The 26,459-nt window shown below is 40.8% G+C and overlaps 2 protein-coding genes across 6 annotated transcripts in view; one reads left to right on the top strand and one right to left on the bottom strand.

Annotated features, from left to right (window-relative positions):
* Positions 1-2,282, top strand: tmem14ca (transmembrane protein 14Ca). Its single transcript, XM_064941518.1, has 5 exons — positions 1-99; positions 680-752; positions 922-1,023; positions 1,848-1,935; positions 2,050-2,282. The coding sequence occupies exons 2-5, from the start codon at positions 680-682 to the stop codon at positions 2,108-2,110; spliced, it is 324 nt and encodes a 107-aa protein (XP_064797590.1). The 5' UTR covers positions 1-99; the 3' UTR covers positions 2,111-2,282.
* Positions 2,283-2,335: 53 nt separating this feature from the next.
* Positions 2,336-26,459, bottom strand: part of mak (male germ cell-associated kinase) — a 43,023-nt gene continuing 18,899 nt past the window's right edge. The window contains exons 1-15 of one of the 5 annotated variants that reach the window (XM_064941512.1): positions 16,416-16,677; positions 14,269-14,585; positions 11,825-11,879; positions 11,439-11,560; positions 11,079-11,158; positions 9,861-9,993; positions 9,589-9,760; positions 9,076-9,243; positions 8,403-8,666; positions 6,584-6,789; positions 6,132-6,271; positions 5,829-5,966; positions 4,515-4,634; positions 4,221-4,313; positions 2,336-3,327 (exon numbers count right to left, since the gene is read on the bottom strand). In XM_064941512.1, coding sequence (XP_064797584.1) covers positions 3,167-3,327; positions 4,221-4,313; positions 4,515-4,634; positions 5,829-5,966; positions 6,132-6,271; positions 6,584-6,789; positions 8,403-8,666; positions 9,076-9,243; positions 9,589-9,760; positions 9,861-9,993; positions 11,079-11,158; positions 11,439-11,560; positions 11,825-11,879; positions 14,269-14,369 — 1,953 coding nt within the window. In that variant the 5' untranslated portion in view covers positions 14,370-14,585; positions 16,416-16,677 and the 3' untranslated portion in view covers positions 2,336-3,166. Of the gene's footprint in view, positions 3,328-4,220; positions 4,314-4,514; positions 4,635-5,828; positions 5,967-6,131; positions 6,272-6,583; positions 6,790-8,402; positions 8,667-9,075; positions 9,244-9,588; positions 9,761-9,860; positions 9,994-11,078; positions 11,159-11,438; positions 11,561-11,824; positions 11,880-14,200; positions 14,247-14,268; positions 14,586-16,415; positions 16,678-26,459 lie in introns of those variants that run through there. The other 4 variants (XM_064941513.1, XM_064941514.1, XM_064941515.1 and 1 more) reach the window with 4 other exon arrangements.

The raw sequence follows: 26,459 nt of genomic DNA, 5'->3' as shown, positions 1-26,459 counted from the left end.
CAATGCGTCATTGCTACGATTTACGTTGTGTGTGCGCCATCATTGGTGGCTCGGTTGTCACTACGAAGCAGCGGTAAAGGACGTATCGAAAGCAGCAAGGTTGTACACAAACGAGTGTTTTAGTATCCAAATGGTTTCAGAGTTTGATAACGTATCTGCATATAAATTAATATCGGTAGCAAACATGCATGCTAGTCGAGATTCTAGTATGCATGTAGGCTACTGTTGGTGTACTGCTCTCGTAACATTGATGCTAGGCTATGTTGCTCTGACTTACTCTTGTGGGACTGGCTTACTAGTTACCCAACCGACACACAAAATGTACCGAAGAAAGTCAAATATGTGATCAACGTGGGGGAAATGAACCACGGTGTTCCCCTGAGGAATTTAGCTAAACTAGGATAAGCTATTGTATGGAAGAACAGTTTTAGCTGCAGATACCATTTATTTGCCCACGTTTTTTTTACCACATTCATACTGTATGTACAGTCATTTGTGTTTTGCAACTATGTAAAAAAATGACAGGCACAGCGCAACAAAATGATCGTTTAATCTTCTATTACTAATTTGCTACATTTGTATCGTCTGCACGTGCCCACTGCCAATTGTTCTGCAGTGGGTGTGGGGAATGGCGATAGTAACGTTCTCCCTCATTACTTCGTTATGTGTTCTAATCTAGATGACTGATTGGGCTGGATATGGGTATGCAGCCCTCATTGCATCCGGGGGAGCGATGGGCTATGTCAAAGCAGGTAAGTTTATTATTGTGCCATCCGGGTTTACTCAATTATATAGTTATGCAGCCATTTACAGGTGAGTTTAATTTATTCTATCATATTTCTACTCTTGTGCTTGCCCATACTTGATAATAAACTGGTAACCAAGTTACCACTCACCCTGTACTTCTTTTTGTATCTCCAGGCAGTGTCCCCTCTTTGGCAGCAGGTCTTCTATTTGGGGGCCTAGCTGGGGTTGGTGCCTACCAGATATCACAAGATCCCAAAAATATTTGGGTGTCACTAGGTTGGTGAACTTAGGTGTTGGCCCTTACTGTTTTATGAATGTGAAAACATGCTTGTGTTAACAGTATAGCTTCCTCTCCTCGCCCCGAACCAGGGACCCTCTGCACACAGACAACAGTTACCCATCGCGCCACAAAAGCCATGACCCTTGCAGAGCAAAGGGAACAACTACTTCAGGTCTCAGAGCGAGTGATGTCACCCGATTGAAACGCTATTAGCGCTCACCACCCTTTGACCTCCTTTTCCGCAGCAACCAGTGATCTGAGTCACGCCACCAATGTAACAGTATAGCTTCCTTCCCTCTCCCCTACCTGGGCTTGAATCAGGGACCCTCTGCACACATCGACAACTGACACCCATGAAGCATCGTTACCCATCGCGCCATGACCCTTGCAGAGCAAAGGGAACAACTACTTCAGGTCTCAGAGCGAGTGACGTCACCGACTGAAACACGCTAACTAGCTAGCCATTTCACATCGGTTACTCTTGCAACAGGCCTCCCATTGCCCAGACCTCTTTTGATCACCGCTAACTAGATACTCATGATGATTAGGTTTACAATAGACAAAATATGTAATGGGTCCTCACTCAAAAAGATGTTACATAAAGCTTACTTCACTTTTCAATTGTAATTTTCACTGCGTCGGGGATAGCATACACAGACGTGCAACATCTTTTTGAGTGTGGACCCATTACACATTTGGTTTGTCTGAATTTGCGCGTTTTACGCACCAGCCAAGCTTCTGGGAGACCATGATGGTCCACTATTGAGTAGGTCTACAATAGTCCTACTATACTGAGAGTCATTTCCCCCCTGTATCACAGTCACATCAGGAGCCCTGGCAGGTGTGATGGGAAAGAGATTCTACGGCTCCAGGAAGATTATGCCTGCTGGAATGATGGCAGCAGCAAGGTAGCTGAGATGACCAACTCCTTCATTTCAGGAATAGGTCATAGGTATGCATGTAGATGGTACAGTACATGATCTTACAGTACTTAACGTGTTTATTTTCTCTACTTTCTCTAGTATCCTTATGGTGGGAAAGCTCAGTGTTGGAATGCTGCTGCAGAAGCCCCAGGAGTCATAATACACTGATATGAACACTTTCAGACACTGATGTAAAAAATCATTATCCTCTTTCTTTTCCATTGTCTTGTATTATTCAGGCACAACCGGTCATCAGTCATATGTGGATGTTATTTTGTAAAAATGTATAATTTAACATGGATTTTCTTGTTTATAAAATTACAAGGATGGCATGTTTTTGTTCATATTGTTACACAGATTGTCATTACATGAATGAACCGTTAAGTTGTGTAAAAGGTTTTAAAAAATGGCCAGTGTTTAATAGCTGCATCTTAAGCGTAGATTGTCATAATACATAACTGAAGTCAACACTTCTTTAGCCACTGATACAGTAAGTGGCTATCCAAGAGATTACAATGATTGATAGGAAACATTTCCTTATATAATTTCATTGGAGTTGAGTAATGTAAACAAAAGTTAAAAAATAAACATAACTACATTATAAAAATCTAAAATACAAAATCCACCATTATTGGTTCTAATCGTATCATAAAACCGATTGTAAGACGAATGTCATTTTTCGGCATCAGACTCAATCCAGACAACACCCAATGGGCTTCAGGACATGGTTATCTTTGAGGGATACTTTAGAGTAGCCCTATCATCAATTACCATACAGTAGATCAGTGTTTCCCAACTCTGGTCCTCAAGTACATATTTGTTGTGGCCCAAGACTAGCACACCTGATTCAAGTTGAATCAGGTATTTTTGTCCGGGGCTACAACAACAGTATGTACTGTTGAGGTTACTGAAGGACTGAAGTTAGAAAACACTGCGATAGATGACGGCGGGTCTTCTGTTGAAGTTACAGGGATCGGGCCTCCTGGCGTTTGTCTTTCCTTCATACATCACCCAATGATGCCAGTATAAAACAAACATGTATATATCTCCTTGAACATCCCAGTACATGTGCTACTTAGTTGTAATAATATATTGGAGGTCTTTCAGAAGTACATTCACTGAGGGTAGTAAAATTCAGAGCAGAGCAACAAAAGGTTTTCCTTAGCGCAAAGACTGGCTAAACCTGTGAGTTGGTTTAATATTATCTCTTGATGCACTACCGATTGCCTCCATACTTGGATGCCCAGTCTACCCTCCCATGGACTGGCTGTACAGGTGGACCTCTAGTCAGAAGGTTGCCAGAGGTTTTCCCCAGGGCAGAGTAGTCCTGGCCTTTCATTTGAGGCTTGTCCGTCCTCCTTTTCCAGCCATCGTAATCTGAAAAGAAAAAAGATCTGAGTGAGTGACGCCTCCATGTGCTGAATTTACTATTCCATATTTACAGGACTCCCTCTATTAACAGACACCCAGGTACAATCATGAAACAACACCCCTACCACCCATATAGGCACGTGTGTAGATCAGAGTATTGTGCAGGTATATGCAATATTCTATGCAATTTATCAGTTGGCAAGGTGGAGCAACATATTTTTATACCTGTCCAATCCTTTCAGATCTAGGCAAGTGCCCTGGCATGAGGAGGTTGTTTCTGAACAGAGATATAGTGTCTACTGGTATGAGGGAGTTGTTTCTGGACAGGGATAGTGTCTACTGGTATGAGGGGGTTGTTTCTGGACAGGGATACAACGTGTCTACCCCAGCCTCAATGTAACCGTCTCCCTTGTCTGCTTGAGACAGATAACCCTGGGAGACCATCTGGTCACTTTGACTGAGCCCAATAAGTGCTCATAACAATGCATCAAAATGGCTCTAGCTAATGTAATGTAGATTAATGTAAATGTTGATTAAGTGCTTCAGATCTTTAGCAATGCAGATCCCCGGTTCACGGTGCGTTTTCGGGCTCCCTTTCCAACTGTGGCCTAACAAAGAATCACAGGCTTCTTATCAGGTTTAAGGGCAGGCTATTGACTAACAGATGATTGCTATAAATAAATAGACTTCAAATGGCACCTACATCAGTACGTACCTGTGTGGGTCGGTATTAAGAGCATGATGGTAACAACACCAAAGTAGTGGGTTCAATTCCCAGAGGGATCGCATACATACACATAAACTGTATGCACTCATTGTAGTGTAATTTGCTCCGGATAAAAGCCTCTGCTAAGTGGCGTATTTGATATTATAAGCCTGGGACTGAAACACTGCATTACCTTCAGTGTTTTCACTCATGGGCGTGGTGGAAGTGGACTTTGTCTTTGAAGGTTTTGGTTTGACATTTTTGTTATCAGGAGTAGCAAGATCAACTGAGAGGGACAGCAAGAGAGGAGTTTAATGCAAAAAAATAATAATAGAAAATGAGTAAAGAATGACGAAATGTCAGAAAAAGAGAAAGCATGTAATGGTATAAATCCCTTCCACGTGGCCTTATCTGTGTCTGCTGTGCCATCTAGTCCAAAGACCAGAGCATTTTTATGCCAATTAAAATGGTAACTATAGGATCTTACTTGTGTGCTGGCCGGCAAGAGGAGCAAGCTGGATCCTTTGACCCACAGAGCCAACCTCTTTCTTCTGAAAGGAGGGAACATAACCTCCAGACAGATTGTACTTTGTACTGACAAAGTTTCCTGAAAGACAAAAAAACTAATTGATTTAAACATGTTGACAAATGTTATTCATAACAATGATTTAATACAGACAAACTTTATTCATAAAAAAATAACGCTTCACTTGTACATCTTTAGCAGCAGTTCATTTGTTATTTAGAGTTCGGTCATAAAAATGACCATGGTTCCAGTAATCTTAATCTATTTAGTAATCTGGAGTGTGGTTCTCGTGTAGCACTGTGTGTTTGGGCTTCCTCTCCTGCTGTGTCATAATTGGCTGGGCTCATCAACATGTTAACCCACACCCACAGTATTAGGAAAATGGTTGCATAAGCAGAAACACTTATTTCACTTTAGTATATCCACCATAAAACAGATACGTAACAACATGTTACTAAATGCTTATGAAAATTGGGTATTATTGCTAATGATTATACTTAATAATAAACCACTTCAATTAATTTTTACTATAGATCTTAGCTAGAGGTCAGCAAAGGTCAACAGCAGGAATCCATGAACATACAAAGACATGAACATTCAATTCTAAAAGCCTTTACAATTAAAGTACCTTTAGCTGAATCAGGTATTCTTTCTTTTAGAACAGATTTATCCGTAGATTTATCAGAAGGGTTATCAGTGTCTTCTGCTCCCACAGTTAATGACAGGGGGATAAGACAATACACACATGAAAGCAGAGGGAAAAGACCGAGCGGAAAGGAGAGAAATTGGTGAAATGATGCAACAATTTATTGAGTCATTAGAGAAGCACAGTGAAATATAAGTCAGAAATAGAGACGAAGATGAGGAAGGCTACTGTAGATTTCTGTGAGAAATTGGTCGATCCAGTCCATAAACTCAAGATGCAGGATGGGTGGGCTTGGAGACACTTGATCCTAAGCAACTGTCTTAATAGTCCTCTAATCTCATGAATAAGGAAAGTGGGGGGCAGAGAGAGAGCACAGAGGCACATATTGTGTGTCTGTCTACATGACAAATGAATAATGGAGGCTCCCGTCTCCAAAGTGGCCCAGACGCTTAAGCACAGTAGCATACTCCAAACAGTTGCCTTTTTTTGTGCCGAGCCAACACTAAAAGATCAGGGCGAATCAGGAAATGAGCATTGTAGAACTAAAGCATATGACGTGTAGGCCCTTTGTGATATGGGGGCATAAGAGTAGGAGGGCAAGTGTGTAATATAAAGTGACAAAGGGTTACCTGCGTTGACTCTGGTGACAGACAAACCAGCTCCAATGGGGCCGAGGGGTTTACTGTTGACATTGGTGGAGTTGTCCCACAGATCTCTGAGTGTCGGCCCACTGGGCTCCTTGTCTACAGAGTTCTTGCCGATTAACCCTGAAAGGAAAGAAGAGCTGGGTCTGAAAATGTGGATGGCTGAAACTGACATAAGAGGACCAGTTGATACATGAGAAAATATACCTCCTACAAATGACTTGCTTATCTCACATTCTTCTTGTTTAAAACAAACAAACAAATAAGCAAATTTTCAGTTGGTCTTACCAGGCAGATATCTTGATTGACTAAGGTAATGTTGTCTTGCTGAGGAGCCCGGGAGACTGGAGTCCATTTGGCCTTTCTTAATATTGCTTGGTAACTTAGTAACAGTGCTGAAGGAGTATATCGGTTTTTGCTCTTTGGATCTGATAGATAAGAAAGGCAGAAAATCAAACAGTAGGAACAACTCAGATGATTCATCTCAGCCATTTCAGTTAGATTGAATATGAACCTCCTACAGGTAAATCAACCTATAACAGGGTAGCTAACTGTAAAGGCCACTTTTCTTTCTCATCGTTTGCACAAATAGTATAACGGTCGTCACAGAAAGGGAATTGGTTTGTGCCATAATACATGAAATGTAAACATAAGGTTACAGGTAAATCAATACAAGGAGACATCTATGCAGGGAGGAAGGGGAGAATGGTCCCCTGCTGTAATATAATCATTGATCTTACTGCGCATTACTATGGTCCTTAGGGCCCTTCTCCTCCTCTGATCCAAGGCTGGGTTTCTTGGAGTGGGACACAGAGGTTTCAGAAGGTTCTGACTCATCCCAGCTCTCTGTTGCCTTTACCACTGTCTGGCCCCAGCGCCTCCGCCCGCTCTTCACACCCACCGCTGCACTGTTCTCACTCCCAGTCCCCACCACGACAGATGGCTTCTGCCAAACGCAATACATTTCATAGGACATTCAGTTACAGTTGAAGTCGGAAGTTTACATACACCTTAGCCAAATACATTTAAACTGAGTTTTTCACAATTACTGACATGTAATCATAGTAAAAATGCCCTGTCTTAGGTCAGTTAGAAACACCACTTTATTTTAAGAATGTGAAATGTCAGAATAAGAGTAGAGAGAATGATTTATTTCAGCTTTTATTTCTTTCATCACATTCCCAGTGGGTCAGAAGTTTACATGCACTCAATTAGTATTTGTTAGCATTGACTTTAAATTGTTTAACTTGGGTCAAACATTTTGGGAAGCCTTCCATGATAAGTTGGGTGAATTTTGGCCCATTCCTCCTGACAGAGCTGGTGTAACTGAGTCAGGTCTCTAGGCCTCCTAGCTTGCACCTGCTTTTTCAGTTCTGCCACACATTTTCTATGGGATTGAGGTCAAGGCTTTGTGATGGCCACTCTAATACCATGACTTTGTTGTCCTTCAGCCATTTTGCCACAACTTTGGAAGTATGCTTGGGGTCATTGTCCATTTGGAAGACTCATTTGCAACCAAGCTTTAACATCCTGACATGTCTTGAGATGTTGCTTCAATATATCCACATAATTTTCCTCCTCATGATGCCATCTATTTTGTGAAGTGCACCAGTATCTCCTGCAGCAAAGCACCCCCACAACATGATGCTGCCACCCCCGTCCTTCACGGTTGGGATGGTGTTCTTCGGCTTGCAAGCCTCCCCCTTTTTTCTCCAAACATAACGATGGTCATTATGGCCAAACAGTTTTATTTTTGTTTCATCAGACCAGAGGACATTTCTCCAAAAAGTACAATCTTTGTCCCCATGTGCAGTTGCAAACCGTAGTCTGCGGTTTTGGTGCGGTGGCTTCTTCCTTGCTGAGCGGCCTTTCAGGTTATGTCGATATAGGACTCGTTTTACTGTGGATATAGATACTTTTGTACCTGTTTCCTCTTTTATCTTCACAAGGTCCTTTGCTGTTGTTCTGGGATTGATTTGCACTTTTCACACCAAAGTACGTTCATCTCTAGGAGACAGAACGCGTCTCCTTCCTGAGCGGTATGACGGAGGCACTGAGTTTGAAGGTGGGCCTTGAAATACATCCACAGGAACACCTCCAATTGACTCAAATTATGTCAATTAGCCTATCAGAAGCTTCTAAAGCCGTGACATCATTTTGGGAATTTTCCAAGCTGTTTAAAGGCACAGTCAACTTAGTGTATCTAAACTGGAATTGTGATGCAGTGAATTGTAAGTTAAATAATCTGTCTGTAAACAATTGTTGGAAAAATTACTTGTGTCATGCACAAAGTAGATGTCCTAACCGACTTGCCAAAACTATAGTTTGTTAACAATACATTTGCGGAGTGGTTGAAAAGCGAGTTTTAATGACTCCAACCTAAGTGTATACAAACTTCCGAAGTCCAAATAGATACCCAGATGTCTCGGAGTTTGATTTCAAGGAGAGACTGTGTAATAATGTTACAATTGTTATATAACTGCTACTGTTTTTAACATGTTTAGCAGCTATTCCATGTTTCCTCAGATCTCTTTGTATGGACACAGTCCTGCCACCCACCGTGTTGGAGTTAATGACTTGGTCATGTGGAGATGTCTGGTCAATCTGATGGTCTGTCTGCTGGAGTGGCTGTTGGTGTCTGCTGGAATCTTTGGGGTGGTTGCCCTGAGACGTCCGGGCAGAGGAGTCTCCTGAAGAGGACTGCAGCTCACCTTTGGGCTCTGATGAGCCTCGGGATTGAGTCCTCACCGTGGCCTTGCGTATCTCACTCCCGGGCCGAGGCCCCAACACCTGACCCACCTGGAAGTAAGGGTACCGCAGAGCCTAGAACACAGAATGGGGATATGAATAGGATGAATTACTTATCATTAATGACTCCAGAACATAAAGGACATATGTTGAACAGCCATAAACAGGCATTGCGTAAGCAGCACACAGAAGAGCCCCATGAGGCTCTTGGGGTAATCAGTCTTAGTGGGCATGACTCACTGCACACCTAGCCAACGACTATGTAACAGGCATTACGGTGCTGCTTAACCGTACCTCTTCCTCCCTCACCAGCTAACACAGGCACTGGAACATCTTAGCTAGCTATGCCACCAAATAGCTAGAAATTCGGTGGCGTGGAGAGACATTTCAAGCTGAGGAATGAGTTTTTATCATGCCCCATCAGTTACATATAGGAGTTGAAACAGATCTGGGAGCAGGCTACAGCACTGTGATGACTGAATACCTGCACGGCCGTGGGTCTTTTCTTAGGGTCCCACATGAGCAGGTCCTTCATCAGGGTGATGGCCTCCGTGCTGGCATTGGGGATGAGGGTCTTCAGGTGGGTGGGCACACACTGAGGGAAGCGGAAGTTCATGGCCGAGGCCAGCTGGTATCCCTCTGGCCAGTCAGACTGGTAGAACAGGAGAGGAAAGTTAATTTAGAGAAATAATACTGTATGACGTTTCATTAACACTCTCAATGCTTCACAATATCTGTGTGTATTGGAAGCAATACAGTATGTCAACTATTCAAACCCATTAGAGCTAATTGTAATAGATTTGGATTAGAAACAGATTCCATTACACAAATGTCAATAGAAAACAGTATTATTCTAATCAGTTTAAATGAGCATGAATAGCTGGTTTACTGGATTACTTCCAACACACACATTTTCACCAGGCCATCATTTAAACTATAACATACTAGTACTATATCTCTCTGTAGACAGAGGATTGGTTGCTCTTCCCTCTCTTACCTTCTTGACTGTCCCCAGAACCTGGCAGATCTTGAAGATCTCGTCCACCTCGCTGTTCCCGGGGAATAGAGGCCTAAGTGTGTAGAGCTCAGCCATGATGCAGCCCACTGCCCACATGTCTATGGGAGAGCTGTAGATGGACGACCTGAGCAGCACCTCTGGGGCACGATACCTGGACACGACGACAGCGCAGCGTTTTTTCAACTTCGTTATGCATTGTTTAAAATAAGAGGGGACCAAAAGTCCCCACTAGACTATGGAGGGTACCTCACCATCTTGTGGACACGTAGTCCGTGTATGGGGGGCGGGAGCGGATCTCTCTGGCCAATCCAAAGTCGGCTATCTTGACTAGCTCTGGGCCCATGCAGAGCAGGTTTTCAGGTTTCATATCCCGGTGGAAGAATCCTACGCAAGGGTTCATGGAGAACACTCAGCTCAACCTCTTCACAGGTCATCCAGAAGGACGTTTTAAATATTTATATTGACCATGGAGTGTTTAGGTGAAGACCACATGTCATACTTGATTACTGTTATGGATTTTAGTTTTACATGAATCATTCAGTCAAAATAGATTCAAATGGCTTTAAATTGAAAGTTCAGTACATTTATTTGGGATTGACATCTATAGATGGATTCTAATATACTGGGATCTACACACAACAAGCATACAATAAGGATTTTGCTTGACTTGAGACCACTTTTGAGGAAAATATCAGACTAACTTTGAACCAACCATCCCTTTAATCCCAAGAAAAATGGAGTGAACCATCCCTTTAATATGCATCATATGGGGTTTTGCGAAATGGAGTAGTATGCTAATTTACAAAAAGCAATGTCACGCAAACAATAGACAAAAGAGCAGCAGGAGGACAAAGCATCTTACCATGCTTGTGCACAAATGCCATACCAGACAGCACTTGGAACATGATGTTCCTAATTTCATTCTCAGTGAACATCTTATTTTCCCTGGCAGCGCAAAGAAAAGGCACACAAGAGGAAAAAAAGAAAGGAGGGAGGAGAAAAGTGACAAAATAAGAAGAGAGAGAGATGAGATAGGGAAACAGCTCCCAGGATGTATGCAGCCCATAGGACAAGTGGAAACCGTGGCAGTGTTGGACAAACACAGACTGAGTTAGCGTGGTGTGAGAAAAGAACAACTCTTGCCAAGTCACTCACGCTCTAACAGGCCAGATGGACTAGAAACCTGTTCACCTCAAAGTTTAAAGTGCTTTTCAACGCTGGGTTGCACAAGTGAGGTACCACATGTCCGTTCACCGAAACAGCAAGACAACGGAGGTCTAACCAAGGGTGACAGCCAGCCAGGTGCTAGCTAGCTAGCGTGTGAAAGGCTAAATATTTGTCAGTGTTTACAGACAATAGCCAACTCTATGAATGATGGGAGTGCCCGTGACAGCAGAGACCTCTGTAGCCCCAGTTGTCCTTGGTGTGTCAGAGGACAGAGTCAAGTGGTTCTTATGCTGGAGACCTACCATGTTTATGGATAAATGATAGGCCTTGTAATATCTGAAAGCTTATGTTTCTGATCGCTGATTCAGGGAACAATTTATTTCTGCAAATGAAGAATTGATAGAATTGTCAACTGATAAGACTATATGAAACTTCAAATAAATGTTGGGTTGTGTTCATAAGGGCACGGAACGAGAAACATTTTTAAACGTTTTGTAACGGAAAACGAAAATACGGCTTTTTCCATTTTCTTCAGTTTGGTGCCAAATGAACACAATCCTGTTGATTCCCACTCTTAAATAAATTACTTCCCCAACAAGCATTATCTATTAAACCATTTTCAGGGTTTCAAGGTTTTGTCATTTGAAATTAAACGCCCTTACCTGTCCTTCATGAGCTGATAGAGATTTTCTTTCATGTATTCAAAGACAAAGTACAGATGGTCGTTTTCTCTGATGACTTCCTTTAACTTCACCACGTTGGCATGATTCAGCTTCTTCAGGGACTGTGGAAATACATCATGGGATAGACCAAGATGATGAAGTATGATTATGTCTTTAAATGAAATATAGTGACAAACATTCTCAGAATATAATCATCATAAAATATCAACTGAAATTCAATCATTAAATTCCATAAGCAAGACACGGATGTCATTGTTGTTAGTGATAATTGTAAGCACTTCCAGTTGGTGCTGATATCATCCTGTATGAAACATGAAATGTACCTAAAACATTCTGTTATTCATGTGTTGTGTACCAATCTTTACCTTTACTTCTCTCAGATTCATGCACTCTTCCCACGAATAAAACTTCCTCTTCATTCTGTAAAACGAGACAAACGACATGGTGTTTACAGTTTCAATACCATTTTCTCACTCTACAGGAACATACTATATTTATTATTTCTCTGCAGCCCACTATTTACATAGAAATCCCACACTAATATATAACATAAGAATATCCTAATCGTTACATTTCAGTTTCTTTGTAATCTATACAAGCACCACTACTAAATTTGTAATGCTAAGATATTAATTCTTATTAGGCCTAATTCTTTCAGTTAAAGTGCCAAAAATGTATCTATCTATATAGTGTCCACATCTTTTCAATAAATGCTAGGTAAACACTAACTGAAAAAGGACTGTAAAACAAGGCATTAGTGCATCGTCGGGGCGTCAATTACAGATGTACTGTACATGAAATTAAACCTTATTCCCAATTAACATTGGAGGTGTCCATTACGTGTCAGCTAATACATGTTGCTATGCTTGGTAGATAGTAGGTCCACCACCTGGTATAACTGACACTCTAGTACAACCTAACCCGTCGAGGACCTTTATTCTGACACTCCCATCTGATATTATGTAACTGGACACTGGGACCTGCAGATATCACACTCCTCCTCCAATGCCTCTCTCCGCAGCAACACAACACTGCAGACTACTTTCACTCCTTTCACCGTCACCATGGCTATCACTTTGCATGGTAACGAAGCATTCACCCCCCCCCTCCCCTCCCCGTATCCATTATTCAACCTACCCTCCATGATGAAAGGCAGAGTTGTAAGCTGGCTTGCCTTAGTCTTGGGGAAACCTAAAGTGAGACTTCAACCGGATTTGTTTGTAGTTAGGCATTATACAGCCAGAGAATTGTGTATGGTTCCGGAGTGTGCTTACCTTAAACCTAACCTTAAGCCTAACATTAATCCTGAACTTAACCAATATTGATCCCTATGCTTAACCCTTCCCTTTCTGTCGGCTGAATATACACTTCCTTGTTACTACGTTGTGCCAGGCATGGTGTTTCAGTCATCATGACTCATGAAGGTGTATTTTAGGATTGTAGTGCACTTATGTGCTTCAAAATGGCCGCTTGTGAGAACACTTAAGGAGTCTGCATGCCTCCCTCCCGAAACAGTACGGAAGAGTTTGTGACATTTTGTGATGTTTTTATTAGTTTTGGACTTCGGTAAGGGTTTTTTCAGCTGTTCGGGCACACAACATTTTTGAGGCAAGCAAAAGTCGGTAGCCAAAGTCGACACCCCTTCGTCAATGATAGGTCAACAGTAAGGATTCTTCAATGAAGTCTTTCAACAAGAGACGACTCGTTTTCATGCACATTTTTTAATTGAGAAATACTGCACCATACATTTAATGTAAAATTACGCAACTAAGATCTCCTCTGCAAAAACGTCAAAATTAATGACAGATTTCTTGAGTTATATTAGATTAATTCGGACTATTTTGAGGGAAGTGTATACTGGCTATGGCGTTTCAAAACAGTACTATTGCTGCTTTTTTCTTGTTTTTCAAGCGATATTCTTTTAAGGGAGTATGTGAGCACACTCGTTCGGTTTCGCCTAGCTGAAGCCAAACTGACACCTTTAGCCTCTCAGAACAAAGCCATGTGAGTAAACAAACCACCCAGACCCTTGACTAGTTTATTAGTACTATACACACGTACCTGTTGATGGCCACCAGTGTAGGACTATACGTACCTGTTGATGGCCACCAGTGTAGGACTATACGTACCTGTTGATGGCCACCAGTGTAGGACTATACGTACCTGTTGATGGCCACCAGTGTAGGACTATACGTACCTGTTGATGGCCACCAGTGTAGGACTATACGTACCTGTTGATGACCACCAGTGTAGGACTATACGTATCTCTTGATGGCCCCCAGTGTAGGACTATACATATCTCTTGATGGCCCCCAGTGTAGGACTATACGTACCTGTTGATGGCCACCAGTATAGGACTATACGTACCTGTTGATGGCCACCAGTGTAGGACTATACGTACCTGTTGATGGCCACCAGTGTAGGACTATACGTACCTGTTGATGGCCACCAGTGTAGGACTATACGTACCTGTTGATGGCCACCAGTGTAGGACTATACGTACCTGTTGATGGCCACCAGTGTAGGACTATACGTACCTGTTGATGGCCACCAGTGTAGGACTATACGTACCTGTTGATGGCCACCAGTGTAGGACTATACGTACCTGTTGATGGCCACCAGTGTAGGACTATACGTACCTGTTGATGGCCACCAGTGTAGGAGTATACGTACCTGTTGATGGCCACCAGTGTAGGACTATATGTACCTGTTGATGACCACCAGTGTAGGACTATACGTACCTCTTGATGGCCACCAGTGTAGGACTATACGTATCTATTGATGGCCCCCAGTGTAGGACTATATGTACCTCTTGATGGCCACCAGTTCTCCCGACTCGTTGCTTTTCCCCATCAGCACGCTGCCATAAGTGCCATCTCCCAACTGCTTCAGCTGCGTGTAGCGATTCATTGTCTCAGAATCATCAGCTTGGGGGAGTTGCAGGGTGCTTCTCTCTGCTAAATGATAGTTCTACCAGTCCTCTCTTTCTCGCTCACTATGTCAATATGTGATGTTCTTCATTGGTGGGATTCACAACAGGTCACACAGGAACGGTGCCATTGCTCTCTCCTGATCGCCACACTGGAGGTCAGCCAAATGTTACACTCCTTCCTGATGCTGGCATATCTTCAACAACACAGGAAAAAATACAATACTGTCAACTTTAAGGTAACCAGTCGCCTACAGGAAATCATAAGACAACAACAAAACAGGACTTTCAGTAGTGGAAGCTCCCAAATTATAGTCCTAAATATCTCAATGAAAGGTTTGTTAAATGAAAGTAAAGAAGTAGAGAACGTCCTCTCTTCCTCCTCATTGAGAAAGAGGTTGAGGAGGTGGATTAAGTGTGTGACAGCAGGGCTTGAGCCTGAGCTGACGCCGTCGTCACAGTACCTAGGGACATGACACATCCGTGGCCAGGCGTGGCCTGCCGGTGATTAGGTCCACTGGGATATAAATAGGGCATTACATCACCACCATGCTCACTTACCAGCACTCACTCTATCCCAAGCTCCCAACTCCCAACCCTGCATGACTGGCAATACGATTTCAAGGGGCACAGCAACAGTAATCAGAGTGTTGGCTGCTATAGTATAGAGGTTTGTTTAAGGTAAACATGACATGTCATGCTTATGACAGAGACACAGCATTACCCATGTAGGCTATGACCCCAGTTGCTTTGTGTTATATTCTGAGGGGACGATACAATATAGTCTAAATATAGCAAACCATTATCAAAAGACTAAAATGACAGAGAGGCTACATAAGTCTACCTCAATCTAGAGTTTGTTCAATAAAGGAGACTAAAATGGACATCTCAAACCAGATTTCTTATCTGAATTAGACAATGTAGGATTAACGAAGCCATTTGGTCTCTTTGGCTAATTCTGATTTCAGATGCAGTTACAGGTGATCATTGTTGAGTGGAAATTTGAATAGTCATTTCGCCAACAGCTTTCTAAACAGCCATATTTGAACAACAAAATGGGCACATCTAGGGTCTGTATTTAGGCTAGTCGATTCAAAGCCACGGAATTAGATTATTCTCTAGGATTAAATAAGACTGGTCCACTCAATTGAATTTCAAGACAGGAAAGAGACTGCTCTCCATCAAATATGAAAATAATATTTTGAAAATACTTTGCACTCTTCTTGTAGTAGACAAAAGTCTGCCCTAAATCACTATAAAATAACTGAAAACAGAGAAAACTTTATAAAAGTATTATGTTCTATCTTCTCTATGATTTTAATTGCTTGCTCCAGTCTATAGCAAAACTCCCTTTCTTAAGACCATATGCCTCTAAAATAGGCAGGGAATGGTGAGCAAGGAAGGGCCTCTGTAACAGATTGCTGGAGTCCACTAAGCTTTCGCAGTATTGTAATCTGTTAGAGAGGGGTTTAGGAGGAATTAAAAAGATGTATTAAAGGCACATGACATTAAGAAGCTCCTGAAGGTCGATGATGAAGCTGAAATATGCACACGTTTTATGATACCAAAAGTGCTAGGATAACCTAACAACCACAAGGAAATTAGAGTTTTGAATTGGGAGACAGTCTTTTCTGGGTAAAACTGTCACTGACATGATAAAATTGGACACAGGCCCAATATGTCAAGATGCCTTGCATTTCAAATGAATAAAACTCAAATTATATTAGAACCTAACCTTAAATTGAAGCTATGCTGATATCAAGTGTTTCACATTTCTAAGATTAAAGAATATTCAGACCTTGAATAATATTATATGACAAACTTCTGTCTCTTAATTATTATAGCCTATTATACAGGCCTATTTTTGGCTTAGAATTAACCTACACAACAGTAACGTTATATGTTCTGTCATGTGTGGACATGTGTTGACATATGCCCATAATAAGTCCTCTCAACTGTCCCTCTTTCTTGGCCAAAACGTTTCTTCTTGGCTGCCTGTCTTTTAAAAATATTTTCTCGGAACTCACCATTTTAGGGTGTTGTTCCTCCCACTGTTTTCTGAGCTTGTAGATAGCGCTGAAGTTTCTTGAGATAAAATGCAAGTGGCGTCCTTAGTGTTCGGATAAGGTGTGTGGCGCTTCTCCTTGGCAACGTACACAGACCAACGATGTCAGGTGGAAACGCAATGGTTTGTGGGACTTATTGTCGCGTGCCTGAGTGTGTCTTCAGAGTCGAGGCCTACCACCAAGGCTAACCAGGGGCCGACGAAACCACAGGCTTCTATATTTGCGTTCGCATGGCACACAGTACACAATTAGTCAACCAAATACCAGTAAAATAGTCCTCACCATAGCCCCGCTGCCACCAGATGGCGCTATTATTCTTTACATATTTTGTCACCCACAGAGCAGCATACCTAGGCAACCTTTCAGGCTTATCTCTGCGCCTTCAGTTCCCTCAGGTAAGTGCTTGCCAGCCATTAAGCACAAAAGTGTAGTTCGTTCCCGACGTTTGAATTATTTTTAATAATGGCAATATTCAAAAAGAATATAGAAGGCCGTATTATTTTCTGTAGACTTCATCATGCACGGTGTTTTACAATTACACGCATTTTCAAGACAACTTGGAACTCTGAAGAAAAAAACGAGGTAAAATCATGACGCCAGTGATCTTCAGGTCAGACCTCTAGAAAGATGCCCGAATATCCGAATTGGAATTCCGAGTTGGATGACCGCTCAAAACTATTTTTTTCCCAGTCAGAGCTCCTTTTCTTCCGAGTTTCCAGTGGGTCAATTGGTGCTTTCAAGACAACTGGGAACTAGGGAAAAAACGAGGTCAAATCATGACGTCAGTGATCTTTGGAGGTTTAGAAAGATGCTACTGCATTAGAGGCTAACTTCTTTAGCGCATATTGATGAAATTATCTCCTGACCTGGGGAGTTTTGTTAAAAGCCCTAACACTGGCTCTAAACATTAACATACATAATTTTCTGTACGTTTTTGGAAACCATAAGGAACATATTTCAGATCAGCAATAAATGTTGTTTTTTTTTCAACAAAAGGTTAAACTACTACACACCTTTTATAATGTTAGTGTTCCCACAGGGTCATATCTCCATGTTACATTGCTTGTTTACTGAATACAGATGGAAGACAGAGTGCGGTTTCCTCCACACAATAATGTGATGATTGTCAGATTAATATAATAGTTCCTTTTAAAACGTTTAAATGCTTTGCAAGAATAACAATTTCCCCAATAATCCTGTTTACACAGACACCTCTGAAAGCAGGCAACCTGATAAATGCAGAAAATCACCAATCAAAATAAACATTCTACCACAGCGAAAATGTTATTTTTCTGAAATATATTTGTTTCGGAGTTCGGACATATAAAGTTTGCGTGTGAAAATTACTTCTAAAACGCATACATTCAGCTGTTCCGAACACAGCAAAAGAGGGAGACTAGCTCGGCTGGTGCTAGCACATGCGCAGATCAAATACACTGCTGGAACACCGATTAAGGCGTTTACAGTTTTAATAATTCTAAAGATTGCTCAGAAAGAGAAAGGCATTTACATGACTATTGCATAATCTGCCTACTGCCATAGTCAGTTCGATATCTAATTATTAGTGGGCATTGTAGACCTCAGTGGTGGCCACCTGTGTTAATTAGTGATCTAACATTCTCCGAACACCTGTGTGTAAGTGTAACTGGGGAGGAAGTGTAGTGCATCAACTGAAGGCATGCCGCTTGTGGATCTGTGCAAAACTGCTACAGTAAGTGTTTTTTTTTTTTTTTGAAAAATAATTTCTCTGGTATGCAGACATGCACCTTATTTTTCATATGTTTTTCGAAAACCGTTTTGAAAGCAACCGTTTTGAAAGCAATTTTAAAACACAGCTTCCTAATTGTAGTAAACGCTGAAAACGATTTTTCCCAGTTGTTGCTCGTTTTTTTTCTGAGTTCCATGTGTCTTGAACACACTGAAGTCGGAAGTCAGAGATTTCCGAGTTCCCAGTTGTTTTCAACGCGGCAATGCACCAACAACTAAAGAACGTTGACGCGCAAGGCTAAACTTCTCAGCTGTTTTGGTGCAGTACCCACCACGCCCTACAGCGTAAAGCGAATCCATGCACATGCGCAGATACTGTGTGAAAGCGAGGTATTGCACCTCGCTCATCGCAATAGCTGAGTCCTTAGAATCCTTAGTTGCTACATAATTTTTTGGCTTCTAAATTAATGATAGGTAGCCCTATCCCATGTATTCTTGAAGAATATAACTTATAAATGCCTCATGTGCTTAGTTCAAATGTCGTACCCTATAAAAACCCAACCTAAGCTTGTTTTTAAACAATGCAAATGTAAACAAACACTTAATTTTGATATCCTAGATTGTCTATGAATTTGAAAGTGGTTACATTTCTCCAGGCCCATTCCTCAGCTTTTACCCGAAACGAAGGTGGGGTGAGGACTTTGTTTTTGTTTCAATTAAGGGCTCTAGCTTTAAACAACTATTTTGTAAAAATCACACCATTGGTCATTGTGCTTGGACCCAAATAATTATACAGTCGTTGGCATGGAGTGGAACTGTACTGAGATAATGTATACCGGTTGTTTGTTTCTCAATCCACAAGGGTTTGTGATACACAAATTGAAATTCACAGTAACGTTTTCCAATACAAGGAATACAGGAGCCAGTTTCCTGACCCAATATAAATAATTTAAAATGTCTAATCTAACAAAGAAAATATTGACCCTCCTATAATTATTTTCAAAACGTACCTCTAGAAAAGCATTCATTTTCAGTCACATTATATTTATCAATTTGTCCACTATTCCATTGTTTCTTTCACCTATCATAGCAAAACAGAGTAACACGGCTCTGACAGTGGCAGCAAGGGACCCAATTGTCTCAGGCTGAGGCACTCAGTGTCCAAAGTAACACTTCAGACAGACCAGTCAAAAGGGACAAGGAGGAAAGGCACAGGGAAATGGATTTTTTAACATCCCCATCCTCTAAGTGATTTTAGCATGGACTGAGCTCTCTGAGTAAGAAGCACCAGCTGACTACCAGCAGCACTCTACTGATTGAAGTTTCATCCTTTATTTGACTAGTGGTTGGAGATGGAGTGTCTGCCTTTTTATTATAAGACTCAGGTGCCGTGGACATATACTGAGTGTACAACACATTAGGAACACCTGCTCTTTCCATGCCATAGACTGACCAGGTGAATCCAGGTGAAAGCTATGATACCTTATTGAAGTCACTTCGATTAGTGTACTGTAGATGAAGGGGAGGAGACAGGTTAAAGAGGGATTTTTAAGCCTTGACACAATTTAGACATGGATTGTGTGTGTGCCATTCAGAGGGTGAATGGACAAGACAAAATATTTAAGTGCCTTTGAACGGGGTATGGTAGAAGGTGCCTGGCACACCGGTTTGAGTGTGTCAAGAACTACAAGGCTGCTGGGTTTTTCATTCACAACAGTTTCTCGTGTGTATCAAGAAGGGTCAACCACCCAAAGGACATTCAGCCAACTTGACACAACTGTAGGAAGCATTGGAGGTAACATGGGCCAGCATCCCTGTGAAACGCTTTTGACAACTTGTAGTCCATGCCCCAACGAAATGAGGCTATTCTGAGGCCTGAAGAGGCTGCAACACAATATAAGGAAGGTGTTCCTAATGTTTTGTACACTCAGTGTATAGTCCCCCTCTATACTGGTTCTCCGGTCAAGGCGACATTGGGAGAATTGTCGTAACTCCGCATTGGAAACACTTCAGTGTCTCAGTGTTTGTAATTGATGAATTCTGTTCAAACTGTTCATTTAATGAGGTTGTTGTAATAACACTTCTTGGGAGAGATGGTCATGGGTCATCCTCACCTAAAAATATTTTTGTCTACTGTTGATGATCTATTCCTTTTGGCACAATATACCTGCGCAGAGCTATTATGGAGTATTATGATACATTTGTAACATTTATTAGCAGTGTATAACTCCCCTGATATTCTTTTTCCCCCTAGGAGAAGTCTTCCCTCACTCCCCATCCACCCCCATGAAACAACACCTCTGATAAGGGCGTCTATGTAAGCTTTTCTATTCACTTGTATATTATTTCCATCTTATATGCTTGAAACAAAGTGAAAAATGTAATCGAATTTAAACATCTATAATAACTAAATATATCCTGGATTTCAAGAAAAGTTTAAATACTTATTTGGGTTGTTCCATTTGATTCAAATCACTTTATGACCGCACCCCGTTCGATGTGGACAAAACATTCCATACATATTTGCCCATGGTAGAAGTGGTCAGAAAGTAACTTTTTGGACCTGAATGCCAAAACATTTACGAGATAGAGCTACTCAAAGTTGACCCATTTTGCATACCCCACCCTACCATCAGACATCAATGTCTTCATCACTGGAAAATATAAACTGTTGAGTTTTATATTATTTAAAAGCTTACAAACAGGGTTGTCTTAACCTTAAACGTCAATTATCTAAAAAAAAGCATAAACTCAGATTTTTTGGGGTTCACATATGTCACGTGAAAAAACTCATTCCATAGAGGGCCGAGTGTCTGCGGGTTTTCGCTCCTCCCTGGTACTTGATTGATGAAATAAGGTCACTAATTAGCAAGGAACTCCCCTCACCTGCTGTTCTTCATTGAATGGAAAAACTAAAACCAGCAGACACTAGGCCCTCTATGGAATGAGTTTGACACCCCTGGTATATGTTGTAGTTTAGGCACTATTTTATATAATCTGAGGTGTTTGTGTTGTGCCCTCCATCAGCTGAGACACAGCATACTCTTGAATAAAGGGTGGGTGTCATTTCAATCAAATAAATATAAATGGACCTCAATCAAATAAATATATGCCTTCAGACCACTACAATTTAGCTGGGACATTATTCAAATTGAATAAAAATCGATGATCTATATTTCTATCATTCCTATGGAAGATTGACAGTAAAATTGTAAAACGACTCCTATATTCCCATTCATGTCAACATTCTCTGATGTGTCAATATTCTCTCCAACCCTCTTTGTGCTACCATTTGAACGTTGAAATTTAAATTGTATCCCCATTTGAGTACATTTATCAGCCAAAACATGACACACACCCTATATTGAAGAGTATGCTGTGTCTCAACTGATGGCGGGCACAACACAAACACCTCAGATTATATTAAATAGGGTCTAAACTACAACATATGCATGTTTTAGTTTACTTGTTTTTAGATAATTTACGTTTGAGGTAAAAAATGTCAATTTAGATTTTAAAATATTTTTTTCATGGAATTATAAAATAGTTTGACAACCTTGTTTGTAAGCTTTTAAATAATATAAAACTCAACAGTTCATCTTTTCCAGGGATGAAGACATGGATGTCTCTTGGTATGGTGGGGTATGTAAAATGGGTCACCATTGAGCACATTTATCTATTACGTTTGGGCATTCAGGTCCAAAAAGTAACTTTCTGACCACTTCTACAATGGGCAAATATGTATAGAAAGTTTTGTTAAAATCTAAAGGGGTGCAGTCAAAAACTATTCCCTCTCAAATATATTATTACCTTGGTTTTTAAATGACAACTTGGCAAGCATAAACCTGTAAATTTTACCTAGTGCTACAGTTGTAGGATCTTAATTTGATCACCCTGTTGCAGGATAACTTTACTGCAATGCAGGAAATTGAAAACATGTAGTGTATTTTAGGTTTAAAAGGCTTCAGTTTGTAATTTACATTTGAACATTTCACACTTGATTTTTCCCTTAAGAAAAATGTAGCAACCCCTACAAAAATGTCCATTATTTATAAAATCACGTAATAATTCACATTTCCTGTTGCTGCAGGATTATTTTCTTTCTGTAACAAATTGGCTCAAATTAAGATCCTACATATGTACTAACTAATAACATATATTAGATTACTTAAACAGTTGATTAACCTGTCTTCTGATAAGCCTGGTGCCTCCATAACACTCTATTAACCAGCATGCAATTTGGCAAACACCGGAGCTGCATGGGGTGAATAAAAGGATGAGCACGTTTTCATCTGCTTCTTCTCTATGCAGGAGTAATCCATCAATCGGGGAAATGTTCAACATGATTTGGTTTTGCATTGGTATTCATTAACCATTACAGTCAAGGGGGGGATATCCTGCAGATGTGAGGATTGGGTTTCATAGGGGCATACTTTTCCTGGGCACCTCCATGAGACACTGGGGTTTTAAGGGCCACACACACAACATAACCTTAGCATGACTTACATGGAACCTACAATTCCCTTTTTTGTTTCCATGCTCAAAGGAGCAGAAGAACTCACATGTAAATTTACTGTAGCTTGTAAAAATCTGGATTGGACAACAAATAGGGAAAGGAACAGTCTGTGAAAATAGTTTTTAGTACTGTTTTGTATTGCTAATTTGATTAAAGTCTTCTAATGGTGAATAAAACTTACTTACACTAAATTAATTTGGATTTATTTAATTGGTTAACTCTTGTTTCTTATTTTTAAAAAGGCATCACACATTACCATAAATAATTAGACTAGTGGAAATCTGGTGGGGTATTTTTTTACTGTCACAGTAAAAGTAATGATGTTTTGCCATAGGTGATTTTTGCACTTGCGTAGGAGAGGAGACGGAGTGATTCCAACGGCACTTAACACCCAGCGGGGCAAGGTGGTCACTGACCTGGATGACTTTCAAGCAAAAGGTACAGCACCTTAAGCAAAGCAAACAGTGTTTGGTTCATAATAAGTCAACATCTTCAAGCATGAAATGGACCATGTTTGTTTCCCCAACAAAAGCCATGTAGTGAGAAGGTATCTGCATTTTACAGCCTATAGCCTAGCGCATATTCCGCAAGAAGTGTTTGACTAGCAGTACCCCAAAAACAGGTAATCTATCCATCATCTCAGTGAATAACAGGACGCATCATAATAAAAATGAACAATTGTCCCCAAAAAACAACTTTCCCAATGTTGGCACTTTCAAATGTAATGGTCTGAGGGACATCAAGTAAAATAATGATGGTTGACAAAAACATTAACAATGGGTTTGTTTGGAATAGGTGGACATTTCTCCCACTTTAATCTCCATATGTGACAAGATCTTAAGTGTAAACTTACCACATTTTCACATGCTGAAACCCCCAAAAGATGAAAGAAAGTAAAGGTTTTGACTTGAGAGGGAGATTGGGGGGGGCTGTTTTTTGGGGTAAAGGGGTAAAGATCACCCCTGCAGAGGGTAACACCTGAGATACGTGTTATTACCCACAAGGGAAGCACTCTCAGGGCTCAGTGACAAGCACTTCACACTCTACAGCGCTCAAAGGCCTCTGCTTGCAGTTGACAGCACACACCAGTGGTGAAGAATAGCCCCCGCCCGATGCTTATCTATTCACCCAGTTCCTCCACCTGCCTGTAGTAGTGGGCCTTCCACAGCTGCGTGGGGCTTTTTGTGTGTATGTGTGTGTGACTGTGTCAGTGAATATGTGTGTTTGTGAGTGCGTGTCAGACTGGATCCAAAAGCGCTGATCCTAGTGGGTTTTCAACACACACCCGTGGGAATAGAGCCCTCAAGGTCTGTATCCCAAGGCATTTTCCGTTTGACCTCTAAACCCCCATATCTAACATGGCTGTGACTGTAGTAGCTATGTGTCACTGGTTCACACAGTCATTGTTTATCAAACATTGGATTTACTATACCTCTCGCTACAATTTTAGATATGTTTTGTAAGGACAAACTGAGAATGCTATTGTGTGCATAAGAAGTGATGTTTTGGGATAGATTTTAATTTCTGCTTTCTGACTTCGGAAACATTTATTCCTGAATATCTGTATTTATTTAACTTGGCAAGTCAGTTGAGAACAAATTCACAATTACGTCCAACTCCGGACAACACTGGGCCAATTGTGCGTCCCTCTATGGGACTCCCAATCAATCCCAGCCAGATGAGATTCAGCCTAGATTCGAACCAGGGACTGAAGTGTCGCCTCTTGCACTGAGATGCAGTGCCTTAGACTGCTGTGCCACTTGGGGGATACTTCAATGGTGTCTCCTATTTCAGCTCTGAATCTGTAAATTAGATGCACTTGATGTAATCGTTTTCAATTAAAATGGTAAAAAATTAACAGAAAATAGCAATTTCTCAAGCAAGAACTTAGCTAGGACTGTCTGGAAGTGGGGAGAGGGAAACTCTTGGAACTCTTTCTTATTGGTCTATTAACTAATTTAACACCAGGTGAAAAACTCCATCCCACCAAAACAGGCAGAAATTTTAGGCAGTATTTTCAAACACCACATATACTAAAAAGGCATTATCATAATTTACGCAATTTCACACTATTATTCCAACCTCTAGTGTGGAAATATATATAAATCACATTGTTTGACTGCACTTGGCCTTTAAACAATACAATAACTGAAATCTAATTACTTTAAAAAATATCCGAATTAAACTTAATCACAAAATGAATCACATTGCCCAGAGTTCATTGACATTTAGCTTTAGTAGTGTCAGCCAGGCAGGTACTAAGTGACAGGCTGAGGTAAATATCAGTAGCCAGGTGTGCCTAATCCTGCTGAGTTTGGCAGTGTTTATGATGCGTCTCACATTACAAAGGGTAGAATTAAGGTCCGTTGGTTGAGCTCAGCAGTAATCAGCACATAGTTTGCACTGAATACTTTCCCCTCCCGTGTTTGTATGGGTATCTCTGGTTATTTTCTTTTTTTCTCCCTCATTACACCCGTCCTCTAAACACTTGCTGGAGGACCTAGGAGTGGTCACAGACTCTTAAAAGGCTCCTGTGCTTGTTTACGCGCAACACTGAGGATCCACTGGGCACAGAAGTCAGGTCAATGTCTACTTTTGATTTACATTTGGTTGAGTTATCAAAGATCTCACAAAAAAATGTCACCATGTCATGGGATTTAGGTTAAAAGCTTGTTGGAAAAAATATGAAATTCCCTTATGCTGATGACTTTTTTCAAATCCAAACAGTTTTTCACGTTGATTCAACATCATCACATTTTTTGGTTGAAATAACGTGGAAACAACGTTAATTCAACCAGTTTTTGCCCATACTTTCCGCACACTGTTTTAATGTTAAATTCCCTTTTGTGGACTAATATTGGTCTCTTTACAGATATACGTTTGTATTACTTGTTATCAGGGCCAAAAGTAGATTTAATTTCTTCCCGGTACAGGACCCCTATGTGTGTATGTGCTTGTGAATATTTTTTAAAGGCCAATTAGAATTACATCTAGAAAACCTATCATTTTAAAAGGATCTCTGTGGGCCAAGTAGTAAGAACTGATAGGATTTGCAAAAAGTCGTCAACATAAAAGCATTTCATGCCCCCTCCACACACACACACCTAAATCCAATGACATGGTGACATATGTTTTGTTGGTTTCACTTTGAATTCACATTATTTGAAAACTCAACCAAATGTAAATCTAAACTAGACGTTGAACTGACGTCTGTACCCAGTGAGATGTAGGCTACCCGCGCATGTTTGTCCACTCAAAAATGAATTCCAGCAGACAAAATGTACTCTGTGCATCTGCCATTTGATGAAACAAACACTAAAAAGTGTAAGGACATATTAGCGATTGTCATTATGCCTACACTTGTAGCCTGAATTGATGTGTCTACTGCTGTCCATGTGCATCAGTCTCTGACAGTCATCTCCCAGCCAGCACATAATGTTCTGAGAACCATATGTTTCTTAGAGCTTGGTGAGAGCATGGTTGTCCTATGGTTATTTTGCATACAACCTTCCCACAACTTTCTGGGAATGGTGCAGGATAGTTTTCTTAGCTTTGGTAAATTTTCAGCATATTTAAGGAACTTTTTCTTCTTCTAGGTATTTCAATACTTTAACAGAATGTTTCATACACGTTCAAACATGGTTACATTTCATTTCAATTTTCGTAATGTTCTAGGAACCTTCTCTAACTGGTTTGACATTGGGAATGTTCTCAAATAGTTCAGAGAACATTCTTCTTTGGGAATTTCAGTACTTCAGCATAATGTTTCCTACAGGTTTCCT

Source organism: Oncorhynchus masou, chromosome 28 (assembly GCF_036934945.1).
Source record: "Oncorhynchus masou masou isolate Uvic2021 chromosome 28, UVic_Omas_1.1, whole genome shotgun sequence".
Classification (NCBI taxonomy): Eukaryota; Metazoa; Chordata; class Actinopteri; order Salmoniformes; family Salmonidae; genus Oncorhynchus; species Oncorhynchus masou.
Note: the sequence above shows the minus strand (reverse complement) of the source record. Positions and strands in the feature narration are given on the sequence as shown.